At 35.6% G+C, this 24,481-nt stretch overlaps 2 protein-coding genes across 12 annotated transcripts; one reads left to right on the top strand and one right to left on the bottom strand.

Moving 5' to 3' along the window:
• Window positions 1–109: 109 nt before the first annotated feature.
• On the bottom strand, window positions 110–8,718 carry LOC106177009 (high mobility group protein 20A). Of its 2 annotated transcripts, none has more exons than XM_013559638.2 (11): window positions 8,561–8,718; window positions 3,898–4,056; window positions 3,569–3,657; window positions 3,259–3,326; window positions 2,811–3,020; window positions 2,448–2,562; window positions 2,072–2,130; window positions 1,574–1,664; window positions 1,081–1,296; window positions 543–681; window positions 110–387 (listed from the first exon to the last, which is right to left on the bottom strand). In XM_013559638.2, the coding sequence occupies exons 2-11, from the start codon at window positions 4,011–4,013 to the stop codon at window positions 375–377; spliced, it is 1,116 nt and encodes a 371-aa protein (XP_013415092.1). In that variant the 5' UTR covers window positions 4,014–4,056; window positions 8,561–8,718; the 3' UTR covers window positions 110–374. The 2 variants fall into 2 exon arrangements, with proteins under 2 accessions (XP_013415092.1, XP_013415091.1); XM_013559637.2 differs by lacking the exon at window positions 8,561–8,718 and adding an exon at window positions 4,916–5,077.
• On the top strand, window positions 5,152–23,877 carry LOC106177006 (uncharacterized). Of its 10 annotated transcripts, none has more exons than XM_087003487.1 (6): window positions 5,173–5,288; window positions 10,576–10,692; window positions 16,188–19,010; window positions 19,310–19,418; window positions 19,808–20,742; window positions 21,187–23,877. In XM_087003487.1, exons 3-6 carry the CDS (start codon window positions 16,224–16,226, stop codon window positions 22,042–22,044), a joined length of 4,689 nt encoding a protein of 1,562 aa, XP_086859613.1. In that variant the 5' UTR covers window positions 5,173–5,288; window positions 10,576–10,692; window positions 16,188–16,223; the 3' UTR covers window positions 22,045–23,877. The 10 variants fall into 10 exon arrangements, with proteins under 10 accessions (XP_086859612.1, XP_086859613.1, XP_086859611.1 ...); XM_087003485.1 differs by having other exon boundaries at window positions 10,576–10,696; XM_087003492.1 differs by lacking the exon at window positions 5,173–5,288 and adding an exon at window positions 7,891–8,180.
• The last annotated feature ends 604 nt before the right edge of the window (window positions 23,878–24,481 follow it).

Here is a 24,481-nt window from a genome sequence, read left to right as displayed (position 1 = left end):
ACAGGGATTATCTTTCAAACTTCAGCCATGAATATTTTGGAGCATTTCAGCATCAGTCATGGAATAGCCTGATTTGGATGCCCATCATTATTATTAAGCATTATTGAAATTGGAGGAAAGATATATTTTATTTTACAAGAAAGTTGAAGAACTCTCTACATTATAAATTGTGTTGTTTTCAACACAGATTCCACATCTTTATAGTCTTAAGTAGACTGAAATTCTTTCAATTTCTTTTTATTGCAATCATCAGACTGTCGATGCTATTCAGTAATTTATCTTTCCAAATGTACAGCTGGCCTGCGTGTCCCATTTGATTTCCTGTTTGATCTTGACATTTGAATACTTCACCAGAAATTCACTGCCTCTTTGGGTCATAACTTGTCACTACAAGAGAAAAAAGTTAAATTGTCCGATTTGTTAGGAGGCAATCAACAACTGACACTAGGCATTTTTTATAATCTAAAAATTCTAAAATTCATTTTTTAACTATCGCACCACTCATGTTTCTAAAAAAGAAAAAAAACCTGGACAAAGCATACCTCTCAAAGTTGAGCCTCCCAACAATCTCCCTCACAGTGGCAATCAATGCCTCATTCTCTTGCGGCGTATCCAGTATAATGGAGTGGAGTTTGGCCATGTATGTATCCACAGTTTCCAGGCTTGGAACCTCATTAGAGCCTGCAACAATAAAAATGTTGTCTCAGCATTGCTACAGTGCACACAAATCATAGGTATACACACAAATTCTAGGAATGTATTATTGAAAGAAATCATAATGTAAACTGAGCACACCTACATTACAACAGATGAGGTGCTTGTCTTGTATGAAATTACCCGGATATAATAGAGGGTAGCTGTCTTGCCACTTTCCAAACTCTGGCAGTGGTAAGGGTGTAAACATTTCTTCACATTTAAGAAAAAAATATATTAACAGTGTTTATTATTATAGGCATATTAGGTGACTGCCATATGCTTCCACTGAAAGGATAAACATGAAAGACAAAATCATGCCTTTGAAAATAGACATTTTATTTATATGAATAATTTTTGTATTGAAATTCACATGTGATATCTTACCTGGTAAAGGTACTGCTGCAAAATTAGTAGTAAGTATACTCCTCAGGTTCTCTAGGTGCTGTTGGAGAGCCATGTTGTTGTTCCTCTGCTGAACAGCATCTACTTCCAGTTTCTCAATCGCTTGCTTCATATTCTCTATGTGCTTACTGAGGATTGCATTTTGTTCTTCATACTCTGTGTTTTGTTTGCGCAGCTGCCTCAGTTCCACTTCCCTTGCTGAAAACACATACAATGTGAAGGTAAAATTATGATCAATGGACAGAATTAAACTTGACAATAGGTAATTGATGTGATTTCTTACATTTCTGATCTTGAGAAACGCTGTCTAGCTGGTTAGCTTTCTAAATCTAAAATTGACAATTCACGCAGATTTGTGCATGGCTGCACACTCAAACAAAATGATATTAATAATAATTAGACTAAAAATCAATCACATTGTAAATATATATTGAAATATTTCAAATGAACTTATCAAGTATATCTAATTCCCTACCTCTGTTGTGATCTAAAAATTCTTCAGTGAAAATAGGAATATCAAAGGCTGGTATATGCCCTTCATCCTTCATTATGTTTTCTGTCAGCAACTGGAAATTTCAAAAAAATTGTACCTCAGACATGAGCTTGTATTTTTATTAATGAGCCATACAAGTTAAAAGATGGAAAAACAGAATAACATAGCAAACCACAGTCAGTGTCAGTATTTCAAAGTCAAACTACATTAACTCTAAACCATAATATTAAAATGAATACTACAATATATATATATATATATATATATATATATATATATATATATATATATATATATATATATATATATATATATATATATATATATATATATATATATGGGAAGTTATCATAAGAAAATGTATATTCACAGGCAGAAACAAAAAGTCCTGAATGTTAATTGTATGCATCAATGCAGTATACATCCTATCCTTAACTGACTCAACTGAATGCCAGGTAACATTACTGTCCTAAAGCTTACCTCCACACCAGAGCCATTTAATGCAGAATGGTTACTATCATTTTCTTCTGCAAGTTCACCTGAAACAAAATATCATACAAATTTGGGTAACATGAAAGTTTGGATTTTTTCTAAGGATTATTTACTGCATAGAAACTGTTATTTGTAACTATTCTTATTTCAGCTATGAATGTTATCACCCATGAATTACACATGAAGTTGTAATTTTTTTTCCATATTCAGATTTTGCACTTGAATTTCAATGTTTCAGAAAGAGGTATCATTCCCTGAGGAAGGTGTCTAGTGAGACACCGAAATGTTGAAGTGCAAATAACTCTGAATTTAGCTGTTGTTTGAAGAAACTATGATTTTCTAATTCCAGTATTTGCTTGCTTACTTTTTGCTTTCTTTTCCTGCTGTTTCTTAAAGGCTTTGTATGCCTCTGTCTGGTGGTATGCCTCCAGTTCCTTCAGGTACCTTGCCTTGTCTCTCTCCGCATCATCCAGATATCTCTACAAATTGAACAAAAATTTGAAGTGATTTTTCAATCCTTAAATTTTGAACAAATCTTAAATAATAAATATTTATTCATTTGTATTGGTTGTAAAATTTTAAGTTGTCATTGAATTTTGATTTTTCTGTGTTATATTTAAAGAAAAAACATGATTGACTAGAAAAAATATATCTATACGTGATAATGATGAAAAAACAGACTACTGTTAATCTGTTAGTAAATCAATATGGTAATATCCAACAACACCTGCTTGTCATGCTGCGTCATTTTACTCCATTCATTTCCTAACATTTTGGTGATTTCTGAAAATGATAAGGTAGGATGCTCTGCCCTGAATTTGTCCCGTCTTTCGTTCAGAAATCTTATGTACCCTGTCAATGGCTGCCTTGGTGCATTCACATCTTTTAATTTCTTTCTTTTCTTGCCTTTAGGCCAGCCTCCCTTTAAGACCTTTTTCTGAAATGAAGAATAAGAGCATAAGCAGAGAACTTGACTGTTAACAGTTCAAGCACTTTTTACCAACAATTCAAAATAACATTATCCTGTGAACCATGGCTTCCATGTTCTTACTCTGGCCATTTAAAATAATTACATATATGAGTATACAACAGGTATTATTTTTTCGCATTGAGTTGAGTGAAATCATTTTTCTCAATAATGAAAATGGGATAAAAATGCCTGTCTTAGTGTTTACCTCAGGTACCTCTGTCTCCTGTAGTTCTGCCACTGGTTGGGAGTTAGAATCTTGGTCTAACAGTTGCACTAAAATTTAAAGGCTAATGTCTTATTTACTTTATCCATTTAAACAGGGCATTAAATAATCCTCCAATTACATGTATCTTAATTATCAATATATGTAAAACAGACAGACCCCATGATCAAACTAAAAAATTATAGAAGTAATCCATTCAGAATATTTTTTTAACATTATGGAAAAGAGACACTTAAATACATGCCCAAACAATGAATCTCAATTTTTATGCCAAGAGTTATTATTTTCTGACCTTGTGTAATGTCTTGTGACACAAACTGTGGGTTGCTGAGGGAAGACTGGGTGTGACTAGTGTTGAAGGCAGTACCGCCTGTGGATAGACTGAAAACAGACCCAGAAAGTCTCATTTCTGTCACAGTAATAGTTTTATCACTTTCAAGTTAAATAGAATATGACAGTAAATGACAACTGAGTTCAAAAGGAGGTGTTTAAACTATCTCTGAGTGCAGACAACAATATCATCTTGGCTACATGAAATTAACTTTTGAATAATATCAGCTCTATGATGTAGCATTAAAAAGTTGCAAGGTTTAATATACATCATTTACAGGAAATACTTACACAGCATCCACAGTTAAATCACTGCCTTCTTTGGATACTTCATCATCAAAGTTGTCAAAATTGTAGGCAGAAACATTAGGAAGGATACCAGAAGATGAATTTGTACCCAGATCCATGACTAGGAAGTTCACTCAGCTGCAATAGGTGCAACTATACTGCCTGAAATAAAATGATTAGATTTAAAAACATAATCTAGCAATAGCTCTTAAAGCCAAGAATGTAAGTCACACTTACTTTTTAAAAACAAGACAAAAATAATAAAAATTTCAACTCTTTTCCTTCACCACATGGCAATTTTTTTTTTTACAAAAGTTTGTTTTGGAGTTTGATCCAGCTTTTGAGTGCTAAGTTTCTAATTCTTTTAGGAAATGTACCTTGGTAATAAATGGGAATATTGCTGACATTTCAATGGCTTTTTAGTTGATACATAAGATTAAAAAGACATGTCAGTATTTCAACTACTTACAGCTCAAAATGCAATTTTGATTGAGTTGCTGGTATTAATTAAGGTAGTCCAGTGTATACCACATTAATCCATGTGACATTTTTCGCTCACAGTGACATTAAGAATCTGTGTTAAGAGTGGGACGGTGGTGCAGGACTGAAGCAGTCACGTTTATGTCAACATTATCGAACATATTAATGAGCTGTCATTTGACTTTTGTCACCACTAGGGACACTGCCACATGACCTTCGGTAGCACGAAGTTACATGCTCCACGTTTTCTGTTACGTACTATACTGTGCTATAACGGATGAATGATAGACGTAACAGTACATATCAGAAAGCGTAAATATGAGTGCTAACGTATGAAACTGTCACGCATTGGTTCTTTCACTCACTTCAGTTATCATGACTAAGGTTATTTATTCTCAACAGAAGCTTGTACTGGATGTGAATTTTAACGTGCAGTACTGATAACAGATTTTCATTAATAATATCCCCAATCGCAGGTCATCTCAACAACCATTTAACTCTCTGGCACCTTAGGTGTTATCAGACACCACACATTACCTACCGGCAAAAACCATGTGCACTTGTTTTGGTTTTCAATTCACAGTAGAGGGGTCTTACAAATGTGGTTCCAACATGGACGACAGCAAGGCCGCGTATGAATTTATAACGCAGTATGTCAAAAAAATAAAAATTTACAGCCTTAAATACATATTTCGACGCAATTTTGATGACAAAATCTGTTAGATACATTTCTTTTTGCTTAGATTATTCACAAAAATGTGAGGTGATTGACAAATGATCCACACTGTTGGACTCTTTTGTGCGTGGGCATATGTAGTAAATTGGTTGCCAAAAATAAACATGTCAGCCTCCTTGCAGGCGGAAATTTGACCTTTCTCTTCGTTTTAACCACCCAAAGCCGGGAAGTACAAACAGTAAGTATTTTTTTCACCAATGGATTTATTGTCACTTTTATCAATGTCGTTTCACTGCCGAAAAGTGACTCATCAAAATATGAAAAGTGTACATCCAATAATTATTCTCTTAGTTTTATTACAACTTACAACAAAATGTTATTGACACTTGTATTGGACTACTGCGGTACCCTATAGGCTATAATTTATATGCTGGTCCTTCTCCTTCATGGTTTTGTTTGTAAAGCACAAATAGAAAACGTGATTTATGGTAGCTGAAAGATGCTCCCATTTTTGACAATGTAGATCTACTGGCACAACTTCACCTCTACTTCAGATCAAGGCCGTTTTCAAATTTATGTGTTTTTCAATTTTATATTCATCAATCAAGGTGACAACCTGAATGTTACTGTATGCAGGTATAAAGCAGCATCACTTCATCTGCACTGGCACTTAACCACTGAACAAGCTTGCTTCTCAAAGGATATAATATTTCAGTTTTTGCCTGATTTCAGGTTTTTAAACTTTGTTTTTTAACTTTTCAGGGATAATTGCACAACATCGTCAATTTTCAGCCCCCCCCCCCCTACAGATCACATTACTGCTCTCACCATGATACCAAATTGCTTGTCATGGGGTTTACAAAGAGTATGTTCACAATGAATATATTGTACTACTGTAGTACATGTAGCTATTGCAGGGACTCCACGGGGACTCTCACTGAATGCAATCAGATTTACAGACTAACATGTGTATTCTTATAATCACCAACTTTTCAAATTCTATATTTTACTCAAGGCCTAGAGGAGGCATGTTAGACTTATTGCATTTAACAAGAGTCCCCGTCCCCGTATAGTAAGTACGCAGTAGCTAGTATGATAGATTCTTTGTGAATGCACCATAAGACTTGAGAATCCCATGTCTCAACTTTCCCTTACTATGTTCATGCATACAGTAGATTCCCCATAACTTATCTATCACCAATCATATTAACTAGTAACTGATTTTTTTCTTTGGTAGATGTATATGCTGAAATCAGTATGAACATCTTCCAACTTGAATTTATACCTGTAACTTGTGCAAAATTTTTTTGTCCCATAGTGTTCAAGCTATGTGGAGTGTTCTGTATATAATATAAGAATGATGTTGCATAATGTCCCATGGCACTTAAGAGAAAGGAAAGTGACAATCTAATTCATCAGCCTTAGGCAAATTTATAGACCGGAAGTATGTTCCTGAATCCATATTGCCACTAAATCTAGTAGACAAAGACTTCTTTGAGCAGGATTATATAACATTATTGGTAAATTTTTTAATTTTAAAGATTTATACATAACACATTTTAAATAAGTCATAATGGACAGCTTAAATCTACCACATTAATTATTGATTTAGTCAGCTAATAGTTATGACATATACATCTGTTCAGAAATTGGTTTCCTGTTGGGGCTCTTTGAAATGACACATAAAATCATTAAAATTTAAGATGTAAAAATAGAAATTATTAATTAGTATTAAGTAAGTTTAAAAAAGATGCACAGTTGAATTACAAATTGGAGTAGAAATGGGAAAAGTAAAGAATCTTTTAAAAAACATCTTTCTGCTTTTAAATGTAAACTCCCTTGTTGCCTGGTTGAAAATTAGCAAACATGCTGGACATTGCTGGTTGATCCCTGTAAATATATATATCGTTCAGCATATGGAGATAAAAGCTGTCTTTATGTAGGTTATAAACTGCGTTAGCCTGTCTCCTGTCCAGACAGTAATTTGCCAGTGATTGATTAACATATGAATCACGCAAATTGACTGCATATGTAACCTTCCTGATATACTAGATAGAACATCCTTATAATAATGATTTTCCTTGGACTTTTGAAGTTTATTAAGTTTATACTGAAATTCAATATCCCTGCAGCATATGTCCAGAAATAAGTGCCCATTGGTCTGTTTTTATGCTTAAGCCTTATAAAGCTAAAGGTACATAAAATGCTAATGACATTTATTGTCTTGTTTTGTGCTTTGATTGCTCTTGTTATTATGCCATTGATATTGAATGCCAGCTGGTTCTATCTTATCACATCAGTGATCAATTTGTTCTTAAGTAGGAGTGCTAATACCAAAGCACTTATTATCGTGAAATTTCCAATAGTATTGATTTGCTTTGTTCTACTGTTTAATATAGTGTAATAAAGCTTTTAAGGTGGTATTTTATATGAATTAATTTCTTATTATTAGTATTTGGTTGTCTGAAACCAAGTTTAAAAAAAAGATAGATAAAATGAATTAATGTTGTTTTTATGGAAGTAAAAATTTAATAACTCTTCTTCTAAATTGTGATTTTTGAATAAAAGTGAGTAGCTTTTCTTATTTGACATTTCATAACACCAGAAGATGTCTGATGGAAAAGAAAGTTAAAAGTAAAATTTCATATGGTTATATATTTATTATAACAAATCCAAAGAAAATACCATCTAAATTAAGTGTTCTTGTAGCGATACATAAATCCATTTTGCCATATTATTTGATGTCAAGATTAGAGTAGAATTAGAAAAGCATGGTGATTTTTTTCACCCCAAAGAAGAAAAAAGGCTGATTAAGACGACTATAATTTATGTTATTTTTATAAATCTATTTTATTAAAGTGTGGGTGCCAGCATTGAATGGCAGTCAATACTTTGACTCACAACTGAAAAAGTATCGACATGTGGTTCAGCTGACTTGCGCTAGTAATAGCAAAGTGGTTGCCATTGATCCAGTGACTCATTCTTCATCAACATATGTTTGGGCTCTATTGAATATTCATTTATCATGAGTTTAGTGGGGACTGGGGACAACATTATGGGTTAGCTGCAGTTGTGTTGTATTGAAAGGCTTCTTATATAGATTAGCAGGCTATTAAGATACCTTGGAAAGGTAGGTTGATGAAGGAAAATTTTTATATAAAAGTAGTAGATGTTGAACATAACTGACATAGAATGTTGGTTTGAAGAGAAGTATAAGTCTTAAGAGGTGATGTGGCAAAGCATAAAGAATGACAAATGGCATGCATTTGAATTTTGAACACACATACCTGAAAAAGAATGACGTCATAATCCCTTTGTTTCTTTTAAGTGTCTTAATCATACGATAATAATGTAATTTTACATTCATTGTCTCAAGGATTATTGAAAACCATAGTCATTAGTGGTTTATCATGATATAAGATATAGGAGTACTCGAAACCATCAGTATTTTGAAAAATAATTTTGTCGTCTATGCATTTATGAGTGATGCATTAAGAGTTTTAGGCTCACCAGGGTCTTCTATAGTTTTACACATTTGTTGTGATATATCGCACTTCTAAATGTCCTTCTTCCTCAGTTTCCTCTTTGAAAATGTGGTCACAAGTAGTCATTTTCCATCTTGTGTTGGTTTCACCTTTCTCATAAGAGTTACCCACATCATGTGGTATCATTTTGTTAAATTCTGCAATCCACCAGTGTTTTAAGTGAAAAAACAGTCACTAACTGTTATATGTACTAGTACATATATAATATTGTTAGAAGATAGTGGTAAATGTAAGTCAGAAGACTGATCATTCTTATCCACCACAGCTGCTTTTAAATTTGACACTTCCCTTTTGAAACAGGAAGTATTATGACATGTGATAGGGTACCTGAATGATGTGTTTACCTTTATGTCAGAGACTTGAAATATTTGGGACTTAGTCATTGGCGAATTTGCATTTGAATGTCTGCCCTATTTCATTATTCCCTGAGCTCTGTACTAGTACTTTATTTGGAACATGACCTTATCAAGACCCCAAACCCACAGGTAAGATTATTTTAGTTTGATGAAGAAGGGAAAAAGAATGTATTTTACCTATCGAGTTGAATTTAATGGAAGAAACTTCAGGTAAAGTAGTCATGGAAAGTCTAGTTTTCCTATGTTGTATGTGAAACAGAGAAGTGTTTTATTTCAAGTGTGCAAGTAGGGTGACAAAACCATACTAAGGTCAAACAGAAATGGATAATGAAATTCAAGATAAGAAACTTTAACTGAATGACTCAATTTTAGAATTTGATACTGATTGTAAGAGGCCAAGATATTTGATATTATTTAGCTGAGTCTTATGTGAGTGACTAGGATACATTTACGCTATACTTGGATTTACAAAGCTATTAGAATGCACTCAAAGTATCAGTTTGTCCTGTTTCACCTTTGAGGCAGATTTCATGTCTTCAGGATGACTTACATTTATACACACTTCCTGTATTATATTATCAGTGGGTAGCCTTGCAGGTATGGTAATGGTGTACAATATCCACTAGAATATAGTAGTTTCAAAGGAAAATGGATTATTTTTTACTTTGATTTGTTATAGTTTTGTACTAGTATGCTTGAATGTTATTTGCTTATGTGCAGGAGACATGAACAATTTTCAGTTAAATGGGCATGCATTCACACACGCACACACACACATGCATGTAGATGTACACACACACTATCTCTCCAATTTTTAAATGGTCCATTTCACATCTAGGCATAAAGAGAGGTAACGAAGAACTTGGGGTTATGAATAAGTGGCAGGAGTGGCAAAAAACTTGAATGATAGATACATTAGTTTTTAGATCACTGCCCCCATGAATTTGTACACCCAGCACAGTTAGGGTGCCTCTTGTATGGGTCATTTCTGATAAACCAAAGTGAGGTTTTGATAAACGATTAGACCTAGTGCCTAGTGGTTGTAAGTTTGTTGATCTTTCTGCAGGACCCAGGTTTAATTTAGTCTAGAACAGCTGTGAGTAATTTGAGAATATATTCTTTTACTTTTAAAGCACCTAGTTAGTGCACCTCTTGCTACTTGCATTGAAAACAATGTGAAGGCAGAGCCATAGGAGTAAATGTCAGTGAAAATTTGTCTGTTGCAATGCACTTAACTGACTTTTAAAAATGACCAGTGATGACTAAAAGTCTTGTTGAAGGGTAAGTTTTCAACCATATTTTAGTGTCAAGAAATGGGTCCTATATCTGCCAATGGGAAGTAATGGTATAATATTTGAAATAATTTTCTGCAATATTTACTTTATAGATATTGTCCCATAGTGAGAGGGTGCTTTTTGTGGTACACTCTTAATAAGTAACTTGGACATCTTTCTCTTTTGTTTCAATTCACAAGGAAACTCTATCAGCCTATAGCACAGTTGCTGATGCTCATTGTTAATCAACCCAAGTGCATAGAGACAGTGCAATCTACCAAGTAAACAGTTAATTAGGGAAACTAACACCGTTCACTGGATAAGCTAAGAGCATTCTGTCTGTGTTTCAGATTAGAAGAGACTGACTGGCTACAGTAAGGGCCACTGTCTGTGACTGTGTGTGGGTGGGCCCCTCAGAACTGGTATGAACTGATCCATTGCTAGGCCACTTGAAGAAGATGGTGCATGCATGTATGTATACTAATCATGTTATATTGCATGTATTCGGATGACTATAGGTGATCTAAAGGCATGCCCATTTTACTATTTTCCTACAGTAGTTTTTCTGCTTTATGGAAGGTATAAGCATGCTTTAGTACATCTTTCTTTTTCAATTGATACCCATCTGCTGTTAATTCTGTTGTTATTTAAGTCAGAAATTTTGTTTGAAAATGTCTGTTAAAGTGATTTTGGGGGGAAGTGTTTCCTGGAGGCTGTACAAGTCTGGATTTCATCTGTGTAGGGTCATAAGCTTTGATGTGGACAATCCTGCTGTAATGTAAATTGTACATATATCCTGTTTTGGGGTCATAAAAAAGCTGTTTCACTTTCATTTTGTGGCCGAATTTTGTATAGAATTTCATGAAGAGGTTGAAATTGATTTAGATTACTGAGGTTAGTTAGTGAAAGATTAGGCCACATGCACCTGCATGGACTGTGAATAGAAACTAGGCTTTGTTTATTGGTGTAAGATCAGGCTATAAAGATGTATAATATATATAGATATTCATGTTAATCTAATTAAAGATTATGATAGCTCAGTGGTACAAATCTGTAATGCTACCACACAGAGGATGGAAATTTGGTTCTTGTCTGTCAAATTACCCACGAAGACTTCCAATGACATACAGTATTGATTTGAGTTTTATGCACATTAAAAAGGTAAGTACCATGTAAGAACCGAGAGGCAGCTAGGCCAACAAAGTAGTTTTTATATGATTTGAAGCCAGTCATAATTAACAGTAGTGCCCCTCAGAGGAGCAGAAATAATACAACTTTGTGGCACTTGGTTAGTTCAGAAATCAATAATTCCAATGACTTGGTTGGATGAGGAGGTCTCTTAGGATGGTAAAACGTGAGTTGGCTGTTAAGAGTCTTATCACATCTGTCCCACATGCAGTACTGCAGTCCCATATATATATAAGTACATGTGGCATCCCAAAGATTAGATTTATAACACAGTATCTTATGGTTGGGTTAAAGTGAATGACTGGAATTACAAAAATCAGTGATAATTTTTGTATAGCACTCTGCCCTCTGTAATCTTATTAATATCATTTTTTAGGTCAACCAGGCATCTGGTTTGAGTTGATGCAATAGTAAATTAATCAGAAGAAATTTGCTTCTATTGCAGTTTCATAGAAACAAATTTTAGCCGTTAGCATTAGTTTTATGCTCAGGAGACCAGAGAGCTATTACGAATGATGGACCCAGTGAGCAAGAATCATGACTTTTCCTTCTCAGCTAAGGCCATCATGCAATGAAGCACACTCCATAAATCCTATACAGAGAAATTTTTTTCTTGCATGCAGGTTACATTGTAAGGAACAGTACACGGAATTTAACAGAATGTGAAACATGTCTAGTATATTTTCCAAGCTATTCTGTATTTTGATACAGGTTTTTTTGCTTTTTGATAGTTTTATTTGAGTAGGAAGACAATTTTGTCTTAGCCCATGAGTAAACCCAGGTGATATGGCTCATATTTCAGTTTGATGACACACCATTTGTCAGTGCTTTAAATATTTGGTGAAAATAGAGTTGGAAAGGCTACACAGTCTTTTTACAGTGCAGATAATCTTACATGTTTATATACAAGGTTGTGAGGTTGTGTACAGTCTGCGGTCTGTTGAGCAAGCAATAATTCCCCATCCCACAAATTAAGTTAACTCATGACTGATATAGTGTAGCAAAGAGAGTAGAAGAGGAGAAAAAATTCAAACTAGAATCATCAGTTTACGCTGTTTGATTGGGCCGGACTTGAAAAAAATATCAGCGGACGCTTTGAACACGTTCACATTATTCTGCAGTCACTAGTTCTACAACTTTTATTAGAATAAAAGCTGGTGTAACCCCCCCCTCTCCCCCCTCCCAGATATTCTAGACAAATTGATTAATTGGAATGTATGCTGTGTACTGTCTGACTTAATTGCTGTCAATTGTGATCAAATAACCACATCTATATCAGTCTGAAATCACCCAAAACGTGTGAATGCAACTGCAATGGGTATCATATTGCTGCTTTTTTGGGTTATCTTAAAGGTCTCTGGGGTCACTGTCCCTTCAATTATCACAGTTTGAGTAGGGCTGGTGTACAAAGACTGGCTCTGATGTGCTGTGAGGGATTTCCTTCCAGAAAATCAGTAAAAGGTGTTTGTATTGAGATTTAATACTGCACAAGTTAACTGTGGGAATTAAATTGCACAGTTTGAGTTGATCTAGCAGCAAGGAAGGGAAAACAGTGAAAGCAGCAAGTTGTTCTGGGTTTCTGTCTTGATATATTTAGCTTGAGATGCATTTGAAGTTTCAAAGAAAGAGAGAGAAAGAGAGGTAGCATCGCCTTACTTTGTCTGTGTGAAATCCTGCAGAGAGGTATTTATATCTAAGTTTCACATGGATTTATAAAATATTATATGGTAATATTTTAAGATGTGTAATTATTTTTAAATTCCACAGTCTATCAGAAAATAAAGCATTCTGCAGTCAGTTGAGGCTCCTGTAAGAGGTTTATAACTCCTACAGAAAGATGAAGTATCCATTTTTATGTACAGACACAGATGTGTCTGTACATATTGCCATCACCTGCGTCTGTCGTCGCCGTCGCCGTCGCCGATCATGTCGCCGTCGCCGTGCACTTTCAGCGTTAACACCATAAGTGGAAGACAGTTTTACTTTTTGGCTTTATATTTACAGAGCTGACTAATATTCATAAAATGCAGGTCAAGTTCGAAAATCAGCATGATCGGGCCATTATTGTAGAATTTATCCTGTTTTTTCACTTTTTAGCATATATGCAACACTGTTAACACATTTCAAGGAAAACCGATAGGCCTGTTGTCATGAAACTCACAGGAGTTATCAATCTTACTAAAATGCAGATCAAGTTCGAAAATCGGCATGATCGGGCCACTATTTTAGTAGTTATGCTGTTTTTTCACTTTTCAGCATATGTGCAACACTGTTAACACATTTCAAGGAAAACCGATAGACCTGTTGTCATGAAACTCACAGGAGTAATCAATCTTACTAAAACGCAGGTCAAGTTCGAAAATCAGCATAATCGGGCCATTATTTTATAAGTTATGCTGTTTTTTCACATTTCCTCAGATTCAATTCTTAGGCATGTTAACAGTCTCATTATTTAACTAATAAGATTAGTAAAAGTGTTTGTTTGACATTTCCTGCATCTTTACAACATTGTTAGTTCATTATGTAAAAATGATGGTAAACTTGTTATCATGTATTGTATAATAGAGTTTCAAAAATGGAAATAAACTCATATCATTGCAGTTTGTCAGATTCATTCATTCACTATGTTCAGAAACTCAGAATGGAGGAAATTGGACATTAAACACTGTTCTATTGATATTTTTCCCATCTCATCAATTTTCTTAGTTGATCATATATAAATGGCAGTAAATTGTTAATTTTGTTATATGTTAAAAAATTGTTAAAAATGGAAAAAAAAAAAATTTCAGGACAGTGCTGTCTTGTCTACATTTTAGCATTTTCAAGGTGTGACTTTGAAGTTCCTTGGACCTGAAGACCTTTGCTAGGAACATTTTCTGAATATCCATGATACTAATATTTTATTATTAAAAATTGATGGTAATTATCCTGTTAAACATTATGTAATATTGCATCAAAATTTGAAGACACCCCTATTTTGGACACTGCTCCCATGATGACCATTTAAGGAAAACCATGTCACTTACTGTTCTCAAACTTACAGGAAGAAACATGGGACTTAAATAAAGCTTCAGTGGGCAATGCAGTCTATTTGGTAAATTTTTTTGGCAGTTAATCAGTTTTTTGTGAAAATTTAATTTTTCACATATTGGCATTTTCAAGGTGTGACTTAAGAATCTCCACCGGCTTGAAGACCCATGCTAGTCACATTTCTGAAAATCCATGATTCGGATCTTTTATTATTAAAAACTGATGGTCATTATGCTGTTAAAGGTACATACGAACCGAGCATCGGTGGAGCGTGGATTCCCAGTAACACATGTAAACCACTTCTACTAGATTCTTATATGACTCAAATAAATTTGACATGCCAAGGGATAAACAGAATAGATCACTCAATCAGCCATAAAAGACCTTTAGACTGCTCCTTTCTTTAAATTTATGGTTGTAAATTTAACCTACTTCCGTGACCTACTTTCCTGCCCCATTGACATACAGCTTAGAATGCCAGCAGAAAAATCTGTTCGAACATCATTTTCGGGTAGAATTAAACAATGCCTTTTGGTAATTCTCTTAGTTATACTACTTGAAACTATATGCTGGCATTTGATTGGTTTTTGTGACAAAAAATTGACTTTGTATGTATCTTTAAGCATTATGTAATATTGCATTAAAATAGAAGAAAACACAATTTTGGGTGCTGCTCCCATGGACATGAAGCCAAATGGTAATCAAATTTTCTACATGTCCATGCTATTTATAGTCAATAATCAAAAATTGGTGATAATTATTCTGTAATTTATTATGTAATGTTACATCAAAATTGACAAAAATCTTTTTGCACTGCTACTACAAACATTATGAAAAGAAAACTGTGTTACTTATTATTATTTTCAACTTACAAGTATGATTTGTAGGATTGGCATGCAGTTCAAATAAGGAAGCCAGCTCAAATGGGTTATCATTTATTATTGAATTTAAGCAGTTTTATGTGAAATTTTCATTTTTCTCATTCTGGCATTTTCAAAGTGTGAACTTAAACTCCCATGGGCCTGAAGCCTTACGCTTGTTACACATTTCACTTACATTGGTATTACCTGTTGAGCATAATTAAAATTTGATGTTGAATTTGCAGTTAAGCATAATGTACTTTTGCATCAGAATTGACAGTAGCCTGTTTTGTTATTTCTTGCTTTTTGTCTGTACATTTGACAGCTTTGCTGCCTTGTTTCATCTTTTCTACTGGTTGCCATGTTCATCCCTATTAAACTTGCCTTTATTGTGTGGTTGATTGTTATTGTTGGCACAAAAAACCACAATATATCACATACTAAAGTAATGGCACATTCACACAAATGTTACTGCTGCTCACCAGCTTTATGTAATTCAGGTTAATATCTGAAGTTGGTGAATTGTAGATTTCTTGTTGGATATTTATCCAAGAATACAGGTAGCTTTGAAGTGTTGTCTGATTGAGATAAGGATGTGTATGGGTCAGAGCTCAGTTTGATACTTCGGGGTTAACCAAAATAATCTCTGTGTAATCTTCAAAATAAGGTCATGACTTTATACTGTACCAACCTAGTGCACTTAGTATTTTCTTTTCAAGAGTAGTAGCACCTTGGCACTGTTTACATGTTGTCTATATTCTTTTCATTCATTTCCTTAAGAAGCACAGCTTGTATGTGCCCTCTCACCCACAATTAATTTTCTGAAATTTTATTTGTATGAGGTTATGGTATGCTATAAAATTTATTTTCTTTACTCATTGCAGGAAACCCATCATGTGATGTAAACTGCAGTAGTTAGGATGTCCTTAGCCTGCCAACACTACCAAGAAAATGCATGGAAGGGAGGGGTGTGTTGCAATTGCTTTTTACCCCAAGCAGAGCACGAGAGACATCGCCCTCGGAGACCAACTCCAAAACAACGCCCCTCCCAGACCCCACCAGAAATCCCCTCTCCCACTGCCACCTCAACCAATGGTACATGCTCAGCACAGTTTCAACCAAATGGTGAACAATCTTCACTAACACAATCTAATGAAGGCACACCAGCCAATGTGTCACAGTCGGCAAGTTCGTTTTCACAACCCAAGCCTCCTCCCAGAGCAGTTAAAAAATTGTCTGTTGACATTGATTCTGCACAGACTAAGATGGTGAGTGGGACGGCCTCTGCTATTTCTCCTGTTCCTAAAGACAAGCCAGAGACACCAAAAAGACAAAAGCCAGTTCTTCCACAAAAACCCATTGGCGTGAAACCCAGTGTACCATCTGGCAAACCTAGTCCATCTTCCACTGGAAAACCTAGTCCTCCACAAAAACCTGTCAGAAAAGGCAGTGTAGGGGCAGGGGATACAGCAACTGGAAAGCCTATTCCAGTAAAAAGAGAAAAGGGGGATGGAATTAAAGTGGTGAAATCTGGTCCTGAGCTGTCAAGATTAAATACAGAGCAGTCAGAAATAGATGATGTCCTCTGTTCACTAGACCAGGCTTTAAAAGATGGAGAAAATGATGATGATGAGGTTTTTACTGACAAGTCACAAACCAAAAAACATTCCAACTCTGATCCAACTCCGTCTTCAACCAAGGCTGAAGACAAAAAAATTTATTCGATAGATGGTGATTACAGCTTGCCATGTGATGTGGCCAAAGCTGATACCAGTAGCAGCAACGAGAGTGAACATTACAAGATGCCTTCCGAAAGCACAGAAAATTCTCTGGATCAAGAAGGGGATGTGTCACCTAGGGTGAAAAAAATCATCAAAGTTAATGGTGCTAAAACTAAAGAACCCATATCACCAGCTAAAATATTACAAAAATTGTCAGCCAAAGGTCCACCAAAATCGGAAGCTGAGATACGACATCAGAAGGTTCCAATTAAACCCTTTAAGGTTGGTCAGGAATCAAAAGCTAACATTGCTCGTCCATATAAAGTTATAGAAGTTGCCCCTCCTCAGGAGGTCTTGCCCTACACTGTGGTTGATATATCTAACATGCCTATAGATAATGGAGTTGAGAGGGACATTAGTTTGTCCCCTCCGCCACCAAAAACTCCTCCACCTGGGGAATATGATAAACCGATAACATCAAATGATGCTACTGGAGAAAAGAGCCCAAAAGCTAATCTGTTTGAGAAAGAGGGTACTAAAGTATTAACCACTTTTAAACCAACATCGCCCACACCAGAAAAGACTGCTGCTGCTGCTGCTGCTGAAGACAATGTTACCATTTTGGCAAGTCCTGCAAAAATCCCCCTCAAACCACCTCCTAGAAATAGAAATAAGAAACCCAAGTCCCCTTATGAACCTGTAGGGCTTGATTTGCCAGCAGCAGAGGAAAAAGTACAGACAGACTCCAGCACTGTATCTGCAGGAGATGGTGTTCAAGATAAAAGTGAGAGCCCCAAGAAACTAAAAGAAGAAAGGTCAAACAGTGTCAAATTTGCTTTGTCTGCTGACATGATTAATAAGGATGAACAGATAAATGGATTGACTAAAGCCTCGCTCGACAAAAATGAGAAAAGCAAAGCGGAATTTGAAAAGAAGGTTGCTCAGAGGCGCTCTTTTGGAAGGTCTACTGCCTTTGAAGCAAAATTATCAGCTGCTATTGAAAACACCCTGGATTTAGCTATTCGTAAAAAGTCGAAGTCTAGAAAACCAATCCCAAAAATGACTGGTGATAATGAACCAGATGTTACATGGGATGATGACAGGCCAATCGAGGAGGTTGATGAAGAAGATATGGACTACGGGGACTTGCACCAAAACCCAAAAGAATTAGCTCTGCTCAAGGAGAAGTTTGGTAAAGAAGAAAAACAAAGTAAATCATACTTCAAAATTGGATACAAGAAACTAATTCCTAAGTTTGGTAGAAAGGCCAGTAGTGAGGCTAAATTGAAAGAACAGGAGGAAAGCACAGAAGATGTGTCTGACATAAGTCCAGATAAAGATTCTGTGTCTGTTGAATCAGTTGATGAGAAGGAAAAAGATAGAGAACAGCATTATTCTTTGAAGTTGTTTGGAAGGAAAAAGAGTAAGGACAAAGAAGTTGCCAGTGAAAGTAAACAGAAGAAGGTTAAAGAGGGCAATCAGGATGAGGATGCTTCTCTCAAAGCAAGCAAAGAATCTTTGTTATCAGCAGAATCCAGAGAGAGTATATCAGAAGAAGGTTCTAAGGCAAAGGATAAAAAAGTAAAGGAGAAAGATAAAGACAAAGACAAACCTTCATTATTCACCAGACTTGAAAATATACGCAAGTCTGGCAGGAAAGAGAACAAAAGGCAACAAGAACGAGAGAGATTAAAGCGCTCTATGGTGCATTATGCAGAGGGTAAAGAAATTCACCGAGATCAAAACAAAACGGAGGATCAGGAGATTGATGCAGAATCTTCAGAACCTGTTCCGCCTGGCTCCCCAGAAGAGACCTACAATAAACCGTGGGACTCGGCACAGACAAGGGACAGGCTTGCCAAAGTATTAAACAGGCCAAAGTCCTTGCCGCCCACAGAACATTTTCATCTCAAACTATTTAATTTAGACAAAGGGAAGGATAAAAAGGAGAAGAACATGCCACCTTCCAAAGAAATGCTTTTCAGGGTGAGAACCTTTGTTAATTTTGTTTCGCTTATTACAGATGTTGTGTAGTTTTACTTTTGTAACTGGTTTTGTCAAGGTTATTTAAAGTAATGTGGATTTCCATGGTATTTCTCTGAACTTTTGTGCTACTTGCATTTGGTCTTAGTAAACTGTTTATAGCTGATTGAAATATATTAGTAACTATCAGTAAGATAATATTAGTGTAAGCTAATTTAATTTATTTTTATTTGACTTTGATCTTCACAGAATTTTATTGAGTAAAGAGCTTTCTAAGTGAGAATTACATTTCTCTTTTGCAGGCATCTTCTGATGAAGTAGTCAGTGCCAAAAGCAGTCTACAGCAGAGAAGTGGTACCCTGACTGAGGAAGCCATGACAGAAGAAGGAGAAAATATATATGATACAGTTGGTATGTCCTACATTATGTGTACTGTTTACCACTGTTTTTCAAAAACAATGATGGTAATGGAAACTTTTGTGCAGTGCTATTCTAATAAGCCAATCTGAGCCAAAATTGTTTTGACCTAGTGGCTCTCTGAGCCTCAAGGGTCGAAGAATCTATTGGCTAAAGTAGGCTATGTTTGAACAATTTTGGCATGGAGCAGGTGTAAATGTCCCATGTGAATATCCTGCATTTCATACCATCGGTTAGTTAAATATATTATGATGATAATGTATAATCTTATTAATGTTAAGACTTTGCTTGATTGCTGGCATGATTGCATGTTTTAAAAATATAAACTGGACAGTGAAAAAAAAAAGCACCAAAACTTACCTATGTTAATTAATTCCTTTTAGGAAACGCCGCCTTTGATTTCGGAAAGCGTGCCAATTCTTTACAAATTCTTCCCCCTCCCCTGCCTGCCCTGCCACCCCCAGATGATCTCAGCCCTGACCACCCAGACAAGGGGATATATGAGCCAGTCACTCCAACAGGGGTGGAAGATAGAGACAGTGATGGTGATGGAGATGACGAGGAAGATGGTTTCGAGCCAATTTATGACTCAGTGGGAGTGAAGGCCCATGGTGATGTAAAGGACTTCTCACATACGTCCTCAGACTCAAGTCACACAACTTCGTCTTCTGCTAATGAGATGAAGCCACCTGCATTACCACCAGCCAATGTAGAGGACTACCTTGAACCTTCCAAGCTCTGGGACAATCCCAGCGAGGTGCCATTACCTTTCAGAAATGTGCCAGAAGAGGCAGAGGAAAGTGACTCCTATGACTTGGTAGAACAGCACAAATCTGGGGCTAGCTCTGATGCAGACGATCTCTCTCTGGCTGGTACATCTTCCACTGCTGGTTTAGTGTGTATGGCCAGCAGGTACGGTCATAGGCCTGAGCCTTTGCCTCGTCCAAGGTCTTCAAGGTCTCTGCCTGGTGGTGTTTCACCTAAACTATCTCGAGGGCCTTCCATAAAGAAGCCAAAACCCTTGGATCCTTATGTGACTATGATTAAAGAAGGCAGACATAAGCCACTAAAGGAGCAACCTTTCACAAGTTTTGTGGATGCTTTTTGCTATCAGGCTACTCTGACTCTGAATACCTTGACGAAGATCCACAAATTGTACAAAGAGAACTGGTTTCTGCCAGAGGACAAAATACCGACTGATCTGAGGTTTCAGGATCTGGATATAAAGGGAGATGGTCCTATTTGTCAGATAGGTGACTACAGCTTCTACTGTGTTAGGCTCCGAGACATGCGCTGCAGGACAGAATATGTGCTTTTGGTAAGTTATTAGTGTTTGGACAGATATAGAATTGTGGCAGCAATTTTGGGGCCACTTTACTATTGTCCTATACTAACCATCCATCCATTTAAGGGAGTTCCACACTCAGAATACTGGAGGGGAGGGTGGGGCTAGTACAGTACTTTGTAAGGATAAAACATGCAATTCAACATTAACGCTTTAAAGATAAAAAGGGGAGATGTAAGATGAATATAATGTATACTGTCCATGTAAAACAGTATTCAGTGCCGTTGCTAAATGACTTCCTGTCAGATTTTCTTTTTACAAGACATATATTATGATGAAAATAAAAATTAAAGTTTTGATATTTTTATGTTTATCTACTGTCAGCTGTGAGACTGCTTTATTTTAAGTTCTAGTGTGCAGTCACATTTTTTTACTCTTCTATATTTTGTCTGTATATATTTTGAATTCTATTTGTAGGTCACAGACAATCCAATCACAGATGATGATGTCACTTTACAGCACCCAAACATCTTTAACCTTGAACCACTGATGAAAGATAAGATAGATGTCAGCAGCCTTCCCTACACACTACACAAATACCACACATCATCTGAACAAGTCCACCTTAGACTCCTGAAATTCAGTTTTATAGAGACATTAAATCAGTACTTGACTCGCCTTCGATCTTCTTCAGATCTCGTTGATTTTGAGAAGCAGATGTGTTTTGTTTTGCTGCAGATTATCGATGGTTTTGGAGTGCTGCAAGATAATAAAAAAAATTTTGAACAAAAACTTGCCAACATTGTAGTGGTATCTCCACTAAGTTCCCAGGATAGGACCGTTGCCCTGATGCCAAAAATTCAAGACAATAGTTCTGAGGAATCTTTCACAGCATTTGAAAAATCTGAGGTGAAGGACATGTTAGTGTCTGTTTTGAACTTAGCATTTCCAGGATCAGATTGGGATTCGGTAATCCTCTTCACTCCTAAATATTCCCGGGGAGTTGAAAAATTATTCGACATCCTGAAAACCGATCCTGGGAGTTTCCTTTTACATTCTAAATATCTCCTAGAATTCCTGTTGTTCGGACCAAATGAGGAGGACATGAGGGTTATACTTCAGATGGGTGGGAAGGAGTCTGTATATAGTGACGATACATTCCAGCTGTGGTTTGAGACAGAACGTGTCAAGGTTGTGAATCATTTAGCTCAGCAGACGGTGGCACAGGAACAGTACATCCGTGGACTTAGTCACGAGTATGCATGTAAAATATGCTTTTTGTGTGGTGATGCAGGAGCACAGTATATGACAGTTGCCAATATGATCTATGGATGATGTGGTGAAATCTCTTAATTTAATGTATTTTTTTGCATTTGAGCAGGAAATTTGAAATATCTTCATTGAACCTGTTGATGTGAAGAGTAGTAAAAATTGGATGTAATTACTAAAATCTGAAAAATATACAAGTTAACTGTCATTTATTAAATAAGTGGATTCTGTAATTAAATGAGTTCACAAGTGAAATGAATATAGATATAGATTTTTTTCATCTGGTTAAATATTTGCCAAATTGTTTTGCAAGATTTGTTCTTTTAAAGGTCATTGAGAGATATGTTTGTTTTTACATTTTGCTTTTAAGATATTGTTGTACAAGTACCAATTTTTTCTTTTATGTTATAGGCAATTTTCTATGCCACTCAATTTTCCACAATAATAAATCGGGCCTACCCAACTACCAGACTCGGCACTGAATGATCCTGAATTCACCGGTAGATCAGACCACACTACCCGTTTTCAAGGTGTGTGTCAGATCGCATTACACAGTATCACACACGACACCGCTCTTGCCTAGTACGCGATGTGATAGTGACGATTCTCAGCGGGGTTGAAAAGCATTACATCACCACTCAAAATTTTTTCAGGGTATGATACTGTGTAATGCGATCTGACACACACCTTGAAAACGGGTAGTGTGGTCTGATCTACCGGTGAATTCAGGATCATTCGGTGCCGAGTCTGGTAGTTGGGTAGGCCTGTAAATGATGCAGACATATTTTGCCCATTTGCTTGCCTTTTAATGCCGTAGAATATTTGGAATTTGACAAACATTTCTTAGCTTTAATATTCTCTTGATTTTTATTGCAGGAAACAACAGAGATGTTTCTGCCAGGGTTGCTTTTAATGACATATGTTATAGTTAAGTTGTTGTTATGGCTTATGTTATCTGATAGATTAACATTATTGATTGCAATTTGAATTATTCCGTTTTTGGTTGTGGGTATTGGCAGGAATGGAAGAGTATTAAAGACTGCATATGGGATAAATGGAAGCACAATATGCATTATGTTTCAATTTTAGATTACAATATTATCATATTAATATGTATATTTGTACATTTGCTGTGTAATTTTGTGCTATATGTATCTATGGTCATTTGTAAGTATTGTAAATGTTGGTTGTAAACACTGTTTCATATATCCAGGTGATTGTCACGTGAACACAAGATCTCTGCTCTACAATGTATGTATTTAATGTGGAGAGTTATATGGAATAATCACACATACACACACATATATAAAGGTTAAGTAGGATATGTATATTGGCTGATCATTTCAATCTATGAATCATCAGCAGTTTTGGTACAAAGCTTTACAGATGTAAAATTACATTGCTTTTAGTGCATGTATTTAAGCTTTCAGAGCAGTATTTTACTATAAATCTTGAATTTATCTTATATAGTCATTTTAGATATTTTGTCCCACCTTGTGTACATGTGCCATGGATGAAAGTTCATATTAAGTTTTAAAACAAAGGGTTGATTTTCCCCCAAGAGATTTGGAGATAAGTTGAGTAGGAGATTCATTTTTTAGAAAGTCAAAGCTTCTTGTTGTAATTCTGGTGCTACATGTAAATCATATTACTGATTTTGGTGATGATTTAAAGTGATGATTATTGAATGATTTAAGTGCAAAGTTTTTGTTGTATTTTTTTAATTTTGCTTCAGCAGTTGGTCATCATTAGCAGTGCCTTTTTCCTAACTGGTGTTTTAATGTGGTGCTAATAGATAAAGCATCTTCTTGAAATCAAGCACAGTGTGTGCTGCGATCTTTTCCTTTCCTCTGGAAGCTGGTTGCTTCTTTTGAAATAAACAGGTGCTTCCATCATAAATACTTCTTGTTTTGTTCATGAATTACATGAAATCTTTTGCTCTTACCTTAGATGGGAATTTATATATTTAAGGGATGAAGATGTTTTTTGTTTTTTTTCATGTTAATCTAGTTTTGAAAATGGGTCATGGGGTGAGGTGCTTAATAAGATGATGTGAATGTTTGATCACATCTTTTTGATATGTTTGGAATCTTGCAAACTAAATTTTTTAATCTGGGTGTTAAACACCTTCATCAAATGTGTATAAATATCGATTTTTTTCTGAGATTTAAATTGTTTACTAATTCAACATGCCAATGAGTAAATCTATGCATATATCTGTTTTTTGACAGCTGTTGCCATTTTCCAAGCATCCAGGTGTTTATTTTGTTGGTTTGTCAAAAAAGATGAAACTAATTTGCAGAGTTGAATTTTAACTGTCACTTGTGCTGCACAAGATTTAATTCAGTTTAAAGCATCATACCTAGACAAAATGATTTAAATGCTAACAGCCAACATGAAAGTCCAATCAATTCTTTTTTATTTGTCTTTGTAGAAAAAAATGAAGGCCACCAAAATTCTCATTTCTATGAAGATGAGTTGGAAATCTGATATTTTACCTTTG

Source organism: Lingula anatina, chromosome 2 (genome assembly GCF_051362555.1).
Source record: "Lingula anatina isolate TDL-2025a chromosome 2, LinAna3.0, whole genome shotgun sequence".
Classification (NCBI taxonomy): domain Eukaryota; kingdom Metazoa; phylum Brachiopoda; class Lingulata; order Lingulida; family Lingulidae; genus Lingula; species Lingula anatina.
This window is presented reverse-complemented; position numbering and strand designations above follow the sequence as displayed.